Source organism: Rhinichthys klamathensis, unplaced genomic scaffold (assembly GCF_029890125.1).
Source record: "Rhinichthys klamathensis goyatoka isolate OS25496 unplaced genomic scaffold, OSU_Roscu_1.1 h1tg000727l_1, whole genome shotgun sequence".
Classification (NCBI taxonomy): domain Eukaryota; kingdom Metazoa; phylum Chordata; class Actinopteri; order Cypriniformes; family Leuciscidae; genus Rhinichthys; species Rhinichthys klamathensis.
The window spans coordinates 1,124,459-1,144,041 of NW_026607141.1; the positions used below are offsets into that span (position 1 = coordinate 1,124,459).

A 19,583-nucleotide genomic window follows, 5' to 3' on the forward strand; every position below is an offset into this window, starting at 1 on the left:
TATATGAAAGAACAAAATTATTTGTGCTAGAACAAAAGCACCAAAAAGATCCCCTTTTCCACCAGTTGCTGCAAGAATGGCTTCAACTCTGAGAGAGAGAGAGAGAGAGAGAGAGAGAGAGAGAGAGAGAGAGAGAGAGAGAGAGAGAGAGAGAGAGAGAGAGAGAGAGAGAGAGAGAGAGAGAGAGAGAGAGAGAGAGAGAGAGAGAGAAATATATATTTCAGTTGAACATGTTAAACAAATGTCTATTTCTGATTTAACACTTATGAAATGTTGGAGTTGTAGAGAGAGAAAGTCAAATAGAATATTCATGTTACTGACGTCTAATTCCAAACTCCAAATGTGTAAATGTAAGAGCAACACCCATCAATTGAATGGTCTCCCTTCTTTCCTCAATTGTTTGTCAATTTGTCGGTTAAAATCTTCCACTTCACTGAAATAGTTTTCAGAGAACAGTCACTGTTGTGTTAACAGAAATATCAGTAACAAAAGGGTGCACTGGGCATTGTGCAAAAATAATTAATAATCTACTCTGAGCTGCAATGGATGAATAGAAAATGAGAATTTCTCTTTAGTCATAAAACTGCAGCAGGGACATTCGAACCACCCATCCAGGCAGAATTGATCTGCATCAGGCTTGAACTGAAAATGTGTAGGATGCTGTAAAACATGACAATGACAATAATTATGTGATCTTTCCATTAATCTAGAATAGATAGATAATTTGGCACATACACAGAGTTATCAAGTAAGATGTAGTGAAATGATTCGGTTGCTCAACCAAGTTACTTTGCAAGGGTTGTAAGGGATAAGTGATCAGACCAAAACGTTTTAACCTAGCTATCGTTAAGTTGTTAATTCCAATTCAGACAAACCTTTGGCCCGACAGTTAACAGTACGCTAACTTGATTAGGATACAAACCAAAGTTTATTTGTACTTACCGACATGGCAAACAATCACTTGCTTTCAAAATTGTAGTACTCCTGAAAAGAAGTATAATATAGTTAGGAAAGACTGCTGATGTGATGGCTGGCTTGCTGTCACTGTATTTACTATGAATCAATAATAAAACTTATTCATATTACAACAGTTTATCATCACATTACATTATCTAAACATGTTTGCATAGCAATGACTGAACAACTTCAAACTTTTTCAATATGGAGTATTTACAACTGACAAAGTGACAATCAAATCTCATATTCTTTACAAGCAGAATAAGATTTACAGGATGTAACGTCACACATAAGCACTGAAATAATATTTTTTTCATATTTACCCTTAATCCAAATAACAACATGAAATTGGTGATATAATAATGCAGTTAGTATAGTATAATAGTAATAGTATACAAAACAAAATTCTCAGTTGAGAATCTAACGTAGTTACTGTTACGAAATTCACTCAGCCAAATCTAACACACAACTCAGTTGAGACATTATAGGGGAGTTAAATGACCAAATATGTAAGTTGAAGATAATTCATAGCTCTAAAACAACATCATCAAACCTTATTGATTTGAATTACATCGATATTTTGACAATGCTAGTCAAGTGATCAGCCGCACCGCACTGACCTCATTACAAACTATTAATAAAGTGATAAGAGCTGCTTTCAACAGGTAACATCTCATTCTTATACAACTCATTCGTATTATGTTGAACAGTGTTTATACTAAAACCGCAAGTGTGTTTTGTGCATTTTGTTTCGCAGTTACCTTCGTCTTCTAGTCTTCTCTTCTCGATGCTTCTTCCTGTTTTTAAATGTTAATGAGAATGTGTCCAATTTGGGCATGGGCGTGGCTTCTGACGTCACACTTGGATGTGGGCCGGGTTGGATGTCCACCGCAGGCTGCAGCGAGAGGCTACTCGCGAGATGGGCAGAAAATGTATTAGGTGGCTCATTGTGCATTGTGTAAAGTGCCAAGTTCAAAGACTCATAAAAATAATATTCTACAGTAAAAACTGCTCAAAATTTGGATTTCGTTAGAGGAGTAGCTCTATTATAATGGGACAATGTCAAATTTAACGCACCCTCTGAGGCGGCCGAGAAACAGCGCCACGAAATGGGCAGAAATGCATTAGGCGGCTTATTGTGCACTGTCTAAAGTACAAAATTCAAAACTTCATAAAAAACTAATTCTACAGTAAAAACTGCTCAAATTGTGGATTTGGTCAGAGTAGGAGCTCTAGTCTAATAGGACAATGTCAAATTTAACGCACCCTCTGAGGCGGCCGAGAAACAGCGCCACGAAATGGGCAGAAAATGGACTAGGCGGCTTATTTTGCTCTGTCTAAAGTGGAAAATTCAAAACTTCATAAAAAAAAAAAATTCTACAGTAAAAACTGCTCAAATTGTGGATTTCGTCAGAGTAGGAGTTCTAGTCTAATGGGACTTTGTCAAATTTAACGCACCCTCTGAGGCAGCCGAGAAACAGCGCCGCAGATTGGGCAGAAAATGCATTAGGCAGCTTATTGTGCACTGTCTAAAGTGCAAAATTCAAAAATTCATTTAAAAAAAATTATACAGTAAAAACTGCTCAAAATGTGGATTTCGTCAGAGTAGGAGCTCTAGTCTAATGGGACAATGTCAAATTTAACGCACCCTCTGAGGCGGCCGAGAAACAGCGCCACGAAATGGGCAGAAAATGCATTAGGCAGCTTATTGTGCACTGTCTTAAGTGCAAAATTCAAAAATTCATTAAAAAAAAATTCTACAGTAAAAACTGCTCAAAATGTGGATTTCGTCAGAGTAGGAGCTCTAGTCTAATGGGACAATGTCAAATTTAACGCACCCTCTGAGGCGGCCGAGAAACAGCGCCGCAGAATGGGCAGAAATGCATTAGGCGGCTTATTGTGCACTGTAAAAAGCAAAATTAAAAAATTCATTAAAAAAAATGTATACAGTAAAAACTGCTCAAATAGTGGATTTTGTTAGAGTAGGAGCTCTAGTCTAATGGGACTTTGTCAAATTTAACGCACCCTCTGAGGCGGCCGAGAAACAGCGCCACGAAATGGGCAGAAAATGCATTAGGCAGCTTATTGTGCACTGTCTAAAGTGCAAAATTCAAAAATTCATTAAAAAAAATTCTACAGTAAAAACTGCTCAAAATGTGGATTTCGTCAGAGTAGGAGCTCTAGTCTAATGGCATAATGTCAAATTTAACGCACCCTCTGAGGCGGCCGAGAAATAGCGCCGCAGAATGGGCAGAAAATGCATTAGGCGGCTTATTGTGCACTGTAAAAAGCGAAATTCAAAAATTCATTAAAATAAAATTCTACAGTAAAAACTGCTCAAAATTTGGATTTCGTTAGAGTAGGAGCTCTAGTCTAATGGGACAATGTCAAATTTAACGCACCCTCTGAGGCGGGCGAGAAACAGCGCCACGAAATGGGCAGAAAATGCATTAGGCAGCTTATTGTGCACTGTCTAAAGTGCAAAATTAAAAAATTCATTTAAAAAAAATTCTACAGTAAAAACTGCTCAAAATGTGGATTTCGTCAGAGTAGGAGCTCTAGTCTAATGGGACAATGTCAAATTTAACGCACCCTCTGAGGCGGCCGAGAAATAGTGCCGCAGAATGGGCAGAAATGCATTAGGCGGCTTATTGTGCACTGTAAAAAGCAAAATAAAAAAATTCATTAAAAAAAATTTATACAGTAAAAACTGCTCAAATAGTGGATTTCGTTAGAGTAGGAGCTCTAGTCTAATGGGACAATGTCAAATTTAACGCACCCTCTGAGGCAGCCGAGAAACAGCGCCGCAGATTGGGCAGAAAATGCATTAGGCGGCTTATTGTGCACTGTAAAAAGCGAAATTCAAAAATTCATTAAAATAAAATTCTACAGTAAAAACTGCTCAAAATTTGGATTTCGTTAGAGTAGGAGCTCTAGTCTAACGGGACTTTGTCAAATTTAACGCACCCTCTGAGGCGGCCGAGAAACAGCGCCACGAAATGGGCAGAAAATGCATTAGGCAGCTTATTGTGCACTGTCTAAAGTGCAAAATTAAAAAATTAATTAAAAAAAAATTCTACAGTAAAAACTGCTCAAAATGTGGATTTCGTCAGAGTAGGAGCTCTAGTCTAATGGGACAATGTCAAATTTAACTCACCCTCTGAGGCGGCCGAGAAATAGCGCCGCAGAATGGGCAGAAATGCATTAGGCGGCTTATTGTGCACTGTAAAAAGCAAAATTAAAAAATTCATTAAAAAAAATGTATACAGTAAAAACTGCTCAAATAGTGGATTTCGTTAGAGTAGGAGGTCTAGTCTAATGGGACAATGTCAAATTTAATGCACCCTCTGAGGCAGCCGAGAAACAGCGCCGCAGATTGGGCAGAAAATGCATTAGGCGGCTTATTGTGCACTGTAAAAAGCAAAATTCAAAAATTCATTAAAATAAAATTCTACAGTAAAAACTGCTCAAAATTTGGATTTCGTTAGAGTAGGAGCTCTAGTCTAATGGGACTTTGTCAAATTTAACGCACCCTCTGAGGCGGCCGAGAAACAGCGCCACGAAATGGGCAGAAAATGCATTAGGCAGCTTATTGTGCACTGTCTTAAGTGCAAAATTCAAAAATTCATTTAAAAAAAATTCTACAGTAAAAACTGCTCAAAATTTGGATTTCGTCAGAGTAGGAGCTCTAGTCTAATGGGACAATGTCAAATTTAATGCACCCTCTGAGGCAGCCGAGAAACAGCGCCGCAGATTGGGCAGAAAATGCATTAGGCGGCTTATTGTGCACTGTAAAAAGCAAAATTCAAAAATTCATTAAAATAAAATTCTACAGTAAAAACTGCTCAAAATTTGGATTTCGTCAGAGTAGGAGCTCTAGTCTAATGGGACAATGTCAAATTTAATGCACCCTCTGAGGCAGCCGAGAAACAGCGCCGCAGATTGTGCAGAAAATGCATTAGGCGGCTTATTGTGCACTGTCTAAAGTGCAAAATTAAAAAATTCCATCAAATATAGCTAAGATATAGAGCCCCCAATTGAGCCAACAATGCAATGGCTTTTTATACAGTAAAACGTGAAATTGTGCATGATTATATTCAAGCAGATACAGGGTAAAACATCAGTAAAACCAAATAGGCCAACAATGTGATAACTCTTCTGTATTTTGTCAGATTGGGTCCATATCTTTCTAATGTACAGTAACCATGCAATGGCACTTTCAAGTCAATGCAATTGTATTTAATTCATACAGTCATTTGTATAACCCTTTTCACAATACATATAATTTCAAGGCAGCTTTACAGAAAATGCAGGTTTCTATGTTACAAAACCACAATAGGATTTAATGAGATGATATCAGAAAGTACAGTTATAAGATACCACAAATTATAGTATTTACAAATATCATATATGCATCTAAGCAAAATTAATGTGTATGTTAAAGCAATTATAAATAGATCATTTTGTATAATCATTCATGTTTGATGTTCTGGAGTCCTTGCAAGGGTAGGTTTCATCTATTCAAATGTGCTGGGTCATCTGAAGTCTTCATAAGAGGCTGGATCCAAGCTGGAGCATAATCTCAGTACCTTGTGAAATTCTAATTTGTAATAATAATAATAAAAAATAAAAAAACATGTATTGAATACATTCAAATGATGTTATTTGCAATAATTAAAGAATAATGTAGGCCTAATTATATTTTTACAGACATTTATGTGTTATTATTATTTATTTACCTTTCAAAATACTTTATTATTCTTTTCTGAAAAATATAAACAATACAAACAGGGTCTCTAATAAGTGTGAATAAGTGAAAAACCACACGGTCCCTAAATTGAGCTGATGACATACAATAATTAAAGAATAATGTAGCCTAATTATATTTATGTGCTTTAATATTTGTACAGTCCATTTTCGCTGATATATCAGTGTTATTTGCTTTTAAACATTTTTTATTATCATTTTATTCGGAATATAGACCCAAAAGTAACACAATCCCTTTAAAAACGCGAAAAAGAGAAAACCGCACGGTCCCTAAGTTGAGCGTCAATAAGAAGCCAGCAAACGCGGAAGTTCGCGTCATTTAAGGTGGAACGGATAGCGTCAATAAGAAGCTGCGAATAAGAAGCTGGATTCAGCCTCGTTGATAAGAAAGGAGGAAAGAGCCACATGGAAATATTTTGGATATTTGCTCATAACAGCGACGCGGCGCGCTCGTTTTTACAGGCGTGCCTAAGTTCATTGTTGCATAGCAACGACAGACGCCACGGGAGAGCACGCGCTTGTGGAAAGGAGAAAGCGTTGCGAACTGCGCTCTCCATGATGACGAGGAAGTATTAGCAAAGAATTCATTGATTTCTAGCCCTTGCATTAGCTTTACTACTAGATATGTTTATGGAGAAGAGAAATAAAAAGCCGGCTGAAATGCGTCACTGTCGGCATCGGTGAACAGATAATTGGGCCAGATCCGAGTCTATTTTTGCTGAGCTGCTCATGCTTAATTAAAAGTGAAAGCACACTTTTGATGGACAAAAAATAAATATGATTTCACACAAAAAGTGCCCAAAATGCACAGATTTTGCATGTCTAGTGTGTTTTAACAAGAACTGCAGTAGGTAGAGGGGGGGCCCATTTAAGATCTTGTCCCGGGCCCAGGCAAGACTGTCAGCTGGCCTGATTTAGGGACACTGGCAGGTCACCGTGATTTTGCCAAGACGTGTTCCTGGATTAACTGACTTTGTGGATACTGGAATAACATTTCTGTCCGAAAATTGGTCCTAACCCTATCCCTAAATCTTACCCTACCCATAACGTATCCATAAAATCAGAGGGAAATGATGGGAACACAGATGTAGAAGCAGCAAACCCTGACTGTAAGCCTAAACTTGTCATAAACTGTAAACTTGTCTCTCAAATCTGATTGATTGATAGGAATGTTGATCCAGCAACATGCTGTGCTTGGTGAAATCACGTTCACAGAATTGGCACACATCTTACAATGATTATACACCCAAATCTAAACATACAAAAGACATTATGACCAGTCACAGGTGAAGCAAATATCATTGATCATCTGCTAACAATTAAGGTCTCGGTAGATTAAGCAAACAAATCAGTTCTCGTAATCAACGTTTTGGATGCAGGAGAAATGCCCAGAAAGGAAGATCTGAGCTACTTTGACAATCCCACTGATCATCTGTGGGATGTCCTGGACCAGCAAGTTCGATCCACGGTGGCTCCACCTCGCAACCAGCAGGACTTGAAGGATCTGCTGCTAACGTCATGGTGCCAGAAACCATGGTGCCTATCCTCCCACAAGGCTTGTATTATTTCTGTCAAATGAATATTCTATGAGAGATTAAATAACATCTTCTCATTGTGCCTGGATTAAATCACCCTTGTCGTGTTTCTTCCCACAGGACAAACTATCAGGTCAGAAAAGTGATATGTGCACACCTGGAGTTTATTTACTAGCCGGAATCCACACACACATAAAACATCACCATCTGCGGCTCATGATGATATATATAATCAACAGAAAGAGAATGAGAGGAGGGGGGGCTTTATTTCCAAAACATCGCACAAACTGAATCTACAATAAAGAACAAAGTCCAGAGGGCAGAGCAGCTGTCGCACACCTCAATGGAGCTTTTGATATGAGGTTTTAGCTTGCAGAAAAAACAGGTGACAATGGTGGAAAGCACCTATCAAACTCTATTCAGCATTATTTCATTAAACTCTAAACCTCTACAGGTGCAAGATGATCACAACCAATGCTCAGGTCATCTTACAATGATTATTGTTCATCTTGATGATCTTCTGATAGTTCACAGCTGTCACTGTTCTGTCCACACTCAGTAAGGATATCTATAAAGAAGAAACATTCACCATTACAAACAGATACACTTCTGTGCTGACTGGAAGTAGGCCTTCAGACCTTCATCTATTCATGAAATATTTAAAGTAAAACCAGATAAAGTGTCTGCTGACCTGTGGCAGATCTCTCATCTGAACACAGTAGATGATCTGTGTGTATTCTGACATGCTTTGCTGTTCTGTGAATGTCAGATCTGCAAACACAAACACATGAGCGGAAATTACGGTTGAGTAATAAAAACGCCATCATCTCCGCATCTGCCAGCATTATCCTTTATTTAACCAGGTGAAAAACTCATTGAGATTAAAAATCTCTTTTACAAGAGAGACCTGGCCAAGATGCAGCAAAAAAACATAAAGGACAAATTTCAACATATGTAAAAAAAACAAATAAAAACACATCAGAATACACATACATATACATATATATCACAAAGACCTTGTGCTGAAAAAAATAATCTTATGAACAATTACACTGACCAATGTTCACCTGCTCCATACTTTTCAGAGTGGAAACAAACTGTCTATAAGAAATTAAAGTAATCATTTTTAACGATTTTTGAAGAAGGTTCCAGGCAGAAGGTGCAGCAAACATAAATGCTTTTTTTCCTAATTCTGTTTTTACACCGGGGACCGACAAGTGTAATACATCATTTGAACGTAATCCATAATGGCCGTGATTTCTTGTTAAAAGGACACTCATATAGGTAGGAGCTAGTCCAAGAAGTACCTTGTAAATGAAACATAGCCAGTGAGTGTATCTTCTTGCATAAAGAGAGGGCCATTTAGCTGTATAATAAAGGATACAATGATGTGTCCTATAACCACAACCAGTGAAAAAACGTAATGCACAATGATACACAACATCCAGTTTCTTCAAACATTTGGCAGAAGCATTCATATATATCAGATCACCATAGTCTAATATGGGAAGAAAAGTTGCCATCACCAGATATTTTCTTGCGCGGATGGATAAGCATGATTTTGATCTGTAAAGATAGCCAAGCTTTATCTTTAGCTTAGAAACCAGATTGCTAACATGATTTCTAAAACATAGTTTAGAATCAATAATTATACCCAAATATTTATAACTGTTAACTAACTCAATTTCATTTCCATCAAAAGTTGAAATACTTGCAGAAGAAACTGGCAGTTGTTTTGAGTTTGTAAATACCATTATTTTTGACTTTTGTACATTTAAGACAAGCTTAAGCTGTTTCAAACGTTCCTGAACAATATTGAATGCAGACTGCAAAAGTTCAAAGGCTTTTGCAATAGATGATGCAGTACAGTAAATAACAGTATCATCAGCATAAAAGTGATACATAGAATTCGATAAATTTTCACAAAGTTTGTTTATGTAAATTGAAAATAATATGGGACCTAATACTGAGCCTTGAGGAACCCCCTTGTAAATAGGCAAGAAAGAAGACACAGAACCAGCTACCCGAACACTTTGGGTTCTACCTGACAAATAATTTACAAACCAATCTACCGAATGCTTAGACAAGCCAATGCTCCCTAGACTATTTACAAGAATGCAGTGATCAACCGTATCAAACGCCTTCGAAAGATCTATAAACAGCGCAGCACATATTTTCCTATTATCCAATGCCCCAGCAATATCATTTATCACCTTTAATGCTGCAGATATGGTGCTATGCTGCTTCCTAAACCCTGATTGAAGAGGTGATAAGATTTCATTTATGTTTAAAAATTCCTTTAGCTGCTCACCAATCAGGCTCTCAAGGAGTTTAACTAAAGTACACAGCTTCGAAATGGGCCTATAGTTATTTAAAATAGATGGGTCGCCCCCTTTTAGTAATGGTGTAACATGGGCTGACTTCCATACTTTAGGAATTTCGTTTTCGACAATTGTTAAGTTAAAAATATATGATAAAGGCTCTGCAAGAAAGTCAGCTGCTAACTTTAGAAAGAAAGGATCTAAATTGTCAGGACCAGCAGACTTTTTTGTGTCTAATTCCTGAAGGGCTTTATGGACTTTATTAATTGATAAAGGAGAAATATAAAATAGTTTCTCTGAAGGTAAACACGGTTCTGAAGGGTTCTCCTGTACGCAGGAACCAGAAGAAGTAGGGCCTAAGGATTCAAATAGCGATCCTGAAGAAATAAAATGCTCATTAAAGCAAGCTAACATTTTTTGCTTATCAGTCACCTTGCCTGAATCAATCATAACATGAGGAGGAAGTTCACTACTGCTAATATTTCCAAAAGAGGCTTTAATAATTTTCCAGAACTTGCTTGGATTATTTAGATTTTTTGTAGTTTCATTTACGAAATACTCTGATTTTGACTTTTTAATGAGAGATGTAAACCTATTCCTCAATTTCCTAAAATAAACCCAATCCGTATCACTCTTTGATTTCCTGGCCCTTGACCAGGCAGCATTCCTATCTTTGAGAAGGCATGAAATCTCAGGAGAAAACCAGGGATTATTTCGGCCTTTGACTCTGAATTTACGTACAGGGGCATGCTTGTCTATGATCCTTAGCAAACCATCATAAAAATAATTCCAGGCCAATTCTACTTTATCTATAAGATAGATTTTATTCCAATCAAAATAAAACAGATCATGTAGAAAGGCTTGTTCACAGAAATGCTTCATATCCCTTTTAGAAATAATCCGTGGCCTCTGTTTCGGGATTTTAGCATTCCTAACTGCCGCAATTATACAATGATCACTCAGGTCATTTGCAAACACACCTATATCTGAGAATTTGTGTGGAGCGTTGGTTAAAAACAAATCAAATAAAGAGGACTTTTCAGGGCACTTGAGGTTTGGACGAGTTGGACTATCAATCAACTGAGTAAGATTAAAAGAGTCACAGACAGATTTAAAACTATCTGAAATAGAGGTCAACCAATCCAAATTAAAATCCCCGGCTAAGAGTACCTCTCCAAACTCAAAACTCGATAGATGATGATTTAAAGAGCAAAGAGCCTCAGTACTTGCTGAGGGTGGTCTATAGCAACCTATGACCGTCATTGTTTGCCCCAAAGTATATTCCATTTTTATGGCTAAAAGCTCTAGTTGCTTATTAATGGATACTGAATGCACAATATTACAAGAAAAACGATTTTTTATATAAATGGCGATGCCACCACCCTTCTGTTACGCGGCAGCAAGGATGAAACAGAGAGTGAATCCAATCGCAAGCACATTTAATTAAACAGAAACAAACAGGAAATCCAGGGAACTCAGAACAAGACAGTAGTAACATTAAACAACAACCGACAGCCAACAACTGAAACACAGTGGTTTAAATACACAGACAAACAAGCTAAACAAGATAACAAGGGGGCGTGGTTAATAAGAGACACCTGGGGAGACTAATAGACATAGACGAGGAACACCTGTGGACACTGAGCAACAACATGACAAAAGACAAGACACATGGCAGGATAACATGACAAACAGGGAATCACATGACAGACAAGAACAAGGAACAAAACACAAAACCCACACCGTGACATAGCCCCTCCCCTATGGGCGGCTCCCGACGCCCATAAAAACAAAAAACAATAGTTCAGGAGGGTGGTGAAGCGGAGGCGGTCTGGGGGAGGGATGGAGGGCCAGGCCCGCACAGGGGAACGGGACCAGGACATGGTGGACCTGGGCCATGGAGCGTGGGCAGACCAGGCTGTGCAGGCGACCAGGGTGGAGCAGGCAGTTCAGGTGGCCAGGGCGGTGAAGACCCTTCGGGCGGCCAGGGCGGTGAAGACCCTTCGGGCGGCCACGGCGGAGAGGACCCTTCGGGCGGCCACGGCGGTGAAGACCCTTCGGGCGGCCACGGCGGTGAAGACCCCTCGGGCGGCCACGGCGGTGAAGACCCCTCGGGCGGCCACGGCGGTGAAGACCCCTCGGGCGGCCACGGCGGTGAAGACCCCTCGGGCGGCCACGGCGGTGAAGACCCCTCGGGCGGCCACGGCGGTGAAGAGGGCCCTGAGCTAAGCAGAACCAGCGGCGAAGGAAACTCTGCGCTGGACAGGACTGGCGCAGGATCAGTGAGCTCTGGTGCAGGATCAACGGCCCCTGGCGCAGGATCAGCGGGCTCTGGCGCCGGATCAGCGGGCTCTGGCGCAGGATCAGCGGGCTCTGGCGCAGGATCAGCGGGCTCTGGCGCAGGATCAGCGGGCTCTGGCGCAGGATCAGCGGGCTCTGGCGCAGGATCAGCGGGCTCTGGCGCAGGATCAGCGGGCTCTGGCGCAGGATCAGCGGGCTCTGGCGCAGGATCAGCGGGCTCTGGCGCAGGATCAGCGGGCTCTGGCTCAAGATCAGCGGGCTCTGGCGCAGGATCAGCGGGCTCTGGCTCAAGGGTGTGCGTAGCCCACACACACCACATGGCTGTGGCCATAATGGCCAGTGTTGCGGTCACTGAGGGCTCAGGCGGCGCATGCGTGGCGTGATCAGTCTCTGGCTGGGCAGACGTGACGTGAACAGTCTCTGGCTGGGCAGACGTGACGGGAACAGTCTCTGGCTGGGCAGACGTGACGTGAACAGTCTCTGGCTGGGCAGACGTGACGTGAACAGTCTCTGGCTGGGCAGACGTGACGTGAACAGTCTCTGGCTGGGCAGACGTGACGTGAACAGTCTCTGGCTGGGCAGACGTGACGTGAACAGTCTCTGGCTGGGCAGACGTGACGTGAACAGTCTCTGGCTGGGCAGACGTGACGTGAACAGTCTCTGGCTGGGCAGACGTGACGTGAACAGTCTCTGGCTGGGCAGAAGTGACGTGAAGCTCTGGCTGGACGTGGCTGACGTGAAACTCTGGCTGGACGTGGCTGATGTGAAGCTCTGGCTGGACGTGGCTGACGTGAAGCTCTGGCTGGACGTGGCTGACGTGAAGCTCTGGCTGGACGGTCTCTGGCTGGACGGTCTCTGGCTGGACGGTCTCTGGCTGGACGGTCTCTGGCTGGACGGTCTCTGGCTGGACGGTCTCTGGCTGGACGGTCTCTGGCTGGGCAGAAGTGACGTGAAGCTCTGGCTGGACGTGGCTGACGTGAAGCTCTGGCTGGACGTGGCTGACGTGAAGCTCTGGCTGGACGTGGCTGACGTGAAGCTCTGGCTGGACGGTCTCTGGCTGGACGGTCTCTGGCTGGACGGTCTCTGGCTGGACGGTCTCTGGCTGGACGGTCTCTGGCTGGACGGTCTCTGGCTGGACGGTCTCTGGCTGGACGGTCTCTGGCTGGACGGTCTCTGGCTGGACGGTCTCTGGCTGGACGGTCTCTGGCTGGACGGTCTCTGGCTGGACGGTCTCTGGCTGGACGGTCTCTGGCTGGACGGTCTCTGGCTGGACGGTCTCTGGCTGGACGGTCTCTGGCTGGACGGTCTCTGGCTGGACGGTCTCTGGCTGGACGGTCTCTGGCGAGGCCTTTCTCCTCCTCCTCCGGGCCACCGGACTCGGAACCACCGGAACTGGGACCAGTGTTGAAGGCCTGGCGTACCCCGGGCTGAAGCTCTCCAGACAACTGGAGAGTGCCTCTCTCCAATCCAGGCCAGAGAGATCGGGGAGCTCCCTAGGGTTGACCGCCTTAGCCCCCAGCCGGTAACACAATTTTATAGCCTCATTCCCTAGGGTGCATGAGGCAGCAAGTGCAGCAAACCCCCAGGTAAACTGAAACAAATCCGGGCTGTTCAGGGCTAAGGCCGCGGTTTTCCCAGCAAACTCCCGGTCCATGCTGGGAAGATCAGACGAGATCCGTGCTGCTGGATTCATTGGCGGTCGGTTGTTCTGTTACGCGGCAGCAAGGATGAAACAGAGAGTGAATCCAATCGCAAGCACATTTAATTAAACAGAAACAAACAGGAAATCCAGGGAACTCAGAACAAGACAGTAGTAACATTAAACAACAACCGACAGCCAACAACTGAAACACAGTGGTTTAAATACACAGACAAACAAGCTAAACAAGATAACAAGGGGGCGTGGTTAATAAGAGACACCTGGGGAGACTAATAGACATAGACGAGGAACACCTGTGGACACTGAGCAACAACATGACAAAAGACAAGACACATGGCAGGATAACATGACAAACAGGGAATCACATGACAGACAAGAACAAGGAACAAAACACAAAACCCACACCGTGACACCTTCCTAGGGCGGTCACAACGATAAACATTGTAGTCCTTAATTTCTATATCCCTATCTAAAATAGATTTACTAAGCCATGTTTCTGATATTATAATAATATCAGCATCTGTTGAGTGAGCCCAAATTTGTACAAAATCGAGTTTGGGGAGAAGACTTCGGACATTAATATGAATAAAACCTAGTCCGGTTCTAGTTTTGAATTTTTTTGGACTATTTAAATTATTTGGCACTGGACCAGGATTTGGATGAACATTACCAGAAAGTATAAGAAGGAGAACAACTATACATTTTCTTTTTGTATTATAACCAGGCAGTACTATTTTTCTATAAGAACAGCAGCCTGGTTTAAAAGGATTAAAAGAAAAACATTTAAACCAATCATGTAGACTAAATACCCGAACTAGATCAGATAAATATAAAGTTCTGTAGTCACCAATAGTCTGTAGATTCCAATTGAAATTGATGTCCATAGAGCCATAATCCCAGATGGTGCCCAAATATTTTTGGGAATGTAGGGAGAACTCATCATATTCATCGTTTCTGCAGATCACCTCGCTGGTAATAGTCAAAGATAAAATGAGGACTACTGATAAAAGCATCATGCTTAAAACACTCCAATTGTTACTCCAGTTTATTGATGGAATCAGTCCAAGCTAGATTCTCCCTTTCAAATCCAACCGTGGCGATGAATGGCGTCACGATGTAAGCAGAAAAAGTTCTCTGGGATTTTGCAAACTAACACCGCACAGAGACGGGACACCCTCCCGGGGGAGCCGACAGATCAGCCCTTATGAGCGACCTCTCTACTGGATACCATGCAGTTGGCGAGGACAGTCGTCTGGAGAAGCCAGATTTCTTCATGCAGTTGGCGAGGACAGTTGTCTGGAGAAGCCAGATTTCTTCATGCAGTTGGCGAGGACAGTCGTCTGGAGGAGCAAATTCCCGGGGATACCTCCCGCCAAGATTATCCACTCTCAGAAAAAAACTCTGACAACTTGAACTCCAACAGCAAACAAAACCAGCAAAAGCAGTAAAAACACGTCCAGGAAAAACAGCATCACAATCTAATTTCCTTCAGCACAAACAGGGTGTCTTGTGAAATCATCAATTCCTTAACACGTCATTTACACTATTAAAAGCCGACAGATACGAGAAAGACACAAACACAGGTGAGACTCTCACAGCAGACTCTCCTATGTGCGTTGTTCATTTAAAACGGGTGATTCCCCAGAGGTTTGAGATCTAGCGGCTCACTGTCAACCTTTCTCGCTCATTGCGACAACTAACCTCTTCCACTAACATACCATACACATGTCAAATAGCCGGAGCAACTTTACTCGTGAATTGCCAGCAGCCATATCACCCTGTAGCCCATGACTGGTTGCCTACTGAAGCTAAGCAGGGCTGAGCCTGGTACCTGGATGGGAGACCTCCTGAGAAAACCAGGTTGCTGCTGGAAGAGGTGTTAGTGAGGCCAGCAGGGGGCGCTCACCCTGTGGTCTGTGTGGGTCCTAACACCCCAGTATAGTGATGGGGACACTACTGTCAAAGAGCACCGTCCTTCGGATGAGACGTTAAACCGAGGTCCTGACTCTCTGTGGTCACAAAAAATCCTTGTCTTTCGAAAGAGTAGGGGTGTAACCCCGGCATCCTGGCCAAATTTGCCCAGTGGCCTCTGTCCATCATGGCCTCCTAATCATCCCCATATATATATATATATACCGATTGGGTTCATCACTATGTCTCCTCTCCACCAGTAAGCTGGTGTGTGGTGGGCGTTCTGGCGCAATATGGCTGCCGTCGCATCATCCAGGTGGATGCTGCACATTGGTCGTGGTTGAGGAGATTCCCCCTTCCATATGTGAAGCGCTTTGAGTGCCAAGAAAAGCGCTATATAAATGTAATGAATTATTAATTATTATTATTATTATTATTACAGATTTGATGAGTGCCGCATGTATGCAATTTCCTGTGAAAACCATCCTGACAGGTCTAAAATATAAACACTTCACCTGCCAGGGTAATACAAAACACCTTAAGAAAAAAAAGTTACATAGTGCAGCTTTAACATCAGTATGTTCTGTGGTTTCCTGCCATCTAGTGGAGCATGATCACATGACATGAGTTTACATGACAGAGATGAACGTCGAGAGATATTGAGAACTTCTGATACATTTTTCTGTTTTCCCACCAAAAATACAAGAATTACATGCATTTATATACACATAAACCATTTTATTAACTCAATGAAATGTTTTATATTATTTAATGTTATATATTTAATAATTTTATTATATAAACAAAATGTGTATTAATATAATAATATTATGCCATATGGCGAACTTTGTCAGTTGTTGGTAATACTTGCCTTTTTGTTGCGCTCGACTGAATGTCCTGGAGCAACAGTATATGAGTATAACAGCAGACATGAACACCAACAGACACACACTGATTATTATCAGAATAAAATACGAACGATGGCTCTGTTCTGTAATGAACATAGAGAGAAAAACTTTCAGTCTTTCTGTTACGAATTCAGACAAAACAAAATACATCAGTCTATAAATAGAAAATATCAGCCTCAAAAGGAGGAACAGATCAGTAATATGAGCGCTGACGTACCTTCACATGGTTGACAGAGTTGACTGATGTCCAGATGTGTGGTCTGGTTGCTGATTGGATTGTTGATCACACAGCTGTAAGTGTTTTTATCCTGATATTCCACATCCAGAGGTAGAGAGAGACTGATGCTGAGATCAGACGCACTGATGCTGGACAATACACTGATTCCTTTGTACCAGGAGAGAGTCACATGACTCACATTCAACACTGAACACACCAGTGAACATCTGGAATCTGGTGATGATGATGATGATGATGATGATGATGATCTTGATGATGATGATGATGATGATGATGATGATGATGATGATGATAAACAGTTTAAAGAGTTACTGGAAATGTCAAGAATGGGTAGAGGAGCTGGAAAACATGAAAGAACATGAAGTCAACTCAAGTAACCTTCATTTATATGGTGCTTTAACAATATAGATTGTTTCAAAGCAGCTTTACAGTGATAACAGAAAATTAAAGTAACAGAGATTGTTTTGGCTTTACAGCAGATCTAGAATAAAGTTTCTGTCCAGCTAAAGTTAGTTTTGATTGATTCACTTCCATTGTAAAGATCATTAGTTATTAACTTAGGGCCGCTTACACGACACCATTTTTTCCAGAAAACAGAAAACTTTTAATGTGTTCTTCCGGCCGTTCACTTGCCCAACAGCAGGGTTGGGTGGCTCGAGAACACAAACTGTGAAATAGGTTCCAAGGTGCAAGTGTTCTTTTTCTTTTTTTTTACAAACGTTATAAAGGCTTTATATCAGAATTGTTATCAAAAATCAATAACAAAAAGAAACAAAACATGATGCAGATGTTTTCTTGCAATGCTAATGAAAAAGAAACCAAAAATGTGAATGCAAGGCTGAAAAAAAGAGAAATGCCTGCATCTAAACTAAAATACAGATTCATCATTTTAACAGCTATCGTGCATATTATATCTTATTAATTATTTAAACAATTTGTAGGTAATTTTGGCTGCAATTTTGGGCATTTGAATTATTATTTATCATATCAGAAATTATAGCATTTGTGATATGATTCATACTCACCATAGACAGTAACATTGAATCTCTTCAGTGTTTTTCTGCTTCTGATGATCTGTAGTTCATAAAGTCCAGTGTGTTCAGATCTGATGTTTCTGATGATCAGAGATCCAGTTTGATTGTCCATCTGAAGTCTGTCTCTGAATATTCCATCATTACTGACAAATATATAGTTCATTTGGTCTCTTCTAATGATTTCAGCTATTTTAGTGTTTTGAGGTCCAAACGTCCACATTATCTGATCCCCTCTCTGTACTTGAACATCAGTGTTTAGAGAGACAGAATCTCCCTCAGTCACTGACACTGACTTCACTTCATCCGTATCACCCAACACACCTGAAACTATATATGCATAAAAAATAGAGTGCAGTTTGAATTAAAATAGTTTAACTCAAATTAAACAAGTCAAACATTGAATTTTGAATGAATTTAGAATTTTCTTTTTTCATAACAAACAAACAAATAAATACAATAGGAAGCATGTATTATGTTTTATTAAATCAAGTTGAAAAGTTATATTAGGTGTTTCTAACTGAAACCAAACTAAATAAAAAGTAGAAATGTATTTGCATGTGTAGCCTATTTATACTACATTTGTTGTACTACATTCGCTTTGCATGAGATTAAATCCGATTTACCATTTATGGTCAGAATGCATAGACAGATGAAAGCAGTGTTTAAAATCATATTCCTCAAAATATGTCCGAATGATTTCTGATAAATAAAGTCCTCATAGCGCTGTTGAAAACGTGTTTTCAAACGGATAAACAAGCACTCTACAAAACTTCGTGTTTCTCTGAATGTGTCTGTCTGCTCGTGCTCACAGAGAGGAAGAAGAGATGACGGCATGACTCTTATCATTGGCTGCAGCAATACAGCGTTTATAGAGATTATTATGTGTGAATTATTGGTGAAACAGTTATTTGTTCTTATTTTAGAACTATATCATTTCACCATAAAATTACATGTGTCGAAAAAAGAATCTTTGATCATTATCACTAATACAGTCTCAATCTAGAAATCTAGTCAAAATCTGACATTGAACAGTTCCATTAAAGGGTTTTTAATGCAGAAATAGCGTTAAAAGGCATATATTTCAGACTGGACAGTAATAAGCAGTAATTTGCAGTAATAAGCGACTGTTTCTATGGCGACGTAACTGCAGCAAATTGGCGATTGGCTAATTTATTTAGAAGTTTATTCTGCAATATTTCGCGTCCCTGCCTCCACTCAATCACACCAGTTAAGAGTAGGCTAACTGATCTGGGTCAACTAAACGCTACACAATGACAAGTGGAAATATTGGTTTTATTCATGCTTGAACCAGAAACTGATTCAAAAGAAGAAGAAGAGGACGAATACATGAATTTACACATGATTTGTCTTATATTAAAACAACATAGACCTATAAAAAACATTAAAAACTTGATTTTCTCAACAGGGGGTCTTTAAAAAAAACACCAATATTGATTTTGGAAAAAAAAAAAAGTATATTGATTTTATTTGCATGAAACTATGTATAAATAAATAAATAAATAAATACAAAATAATGAAATTTATGTATTGGCCTTTTCACACTTCTAGAGATTTTTTGACACATTGGGTTCTGGTAGGCCACTATTTCCTGTTGAGCAATGTACAAACACAAAGTGTTATCTATGTTCATCAAAATTTACAGTGGTGTGTGATTAATGCTGAATATCATTACAATAAATGGTTTCAGGCCTGCCCACTGCATGTAAATAATGCGTATCATAATATACAGTTATGATATAAAAAGGAAACATAGAAGGTGAAAATAAGAGGAAAGTGTGTTATTCTGAACCAGGATATCTGTACTAACACTGCCACCTGATGTTTTGGAGATCTAGGCTGAGCATGTAATGTATCTTTATCATTATTCATGTTTAGCATGAAGCATGAGGACATTGATACAACTGACCTGAAAATCCTAAATTATGCAGAA

The 19,583-nt window shown here is 40.6% G+C and overlaps 1 protein-coding gene across 5 annotated transcripts in view; it reads right to left on the reverse strand.

Moving 5' to 3' along the window:
- LOC130077301 (uncharacterized) overlaps positions 1-19,583 on the reverse strand; it is a 235,097-nt gene that overhangs the window by 195,972 nt on the left and 19,542 nt on the right. The window contains exons 1-4 of one of the 5 annotated variants that reach the window (XM_056242503.1): positions 18,256-18,417; positions 17,624-17,953; positions 16,578-16,937; positions 16,237-16,443 (exon numbers count right to left, since the gene is read on the reverse strand). The exons of 1 other annotated variant lie outside the window; for it this stretch is intronic. In XM_056242503.1, the coding sequence (XP_056098478.1) occupies positions 16,247-16,443; positions 16,578-16,937; positions 17,624-17,953; positions 18,256-18,304 (936 nt within the window). In that variant the 5' untranslated portion in view covers positions 18,305-18,417 and the 3' untranslated portion in view covers positions 16,237-16,246. Of the gene's footprint in view, positions 1-16,236; positions 16,444-16,577; positions 16,938-17,623; positions 17,960-18,255; positions 18,418-19,583 lie in introns of those variants that run through there. 3 more of the 5 variants (XM_056242501.1, XM_056242502.1, XM_056242504.1) reach the window with 3 other exon arrangements.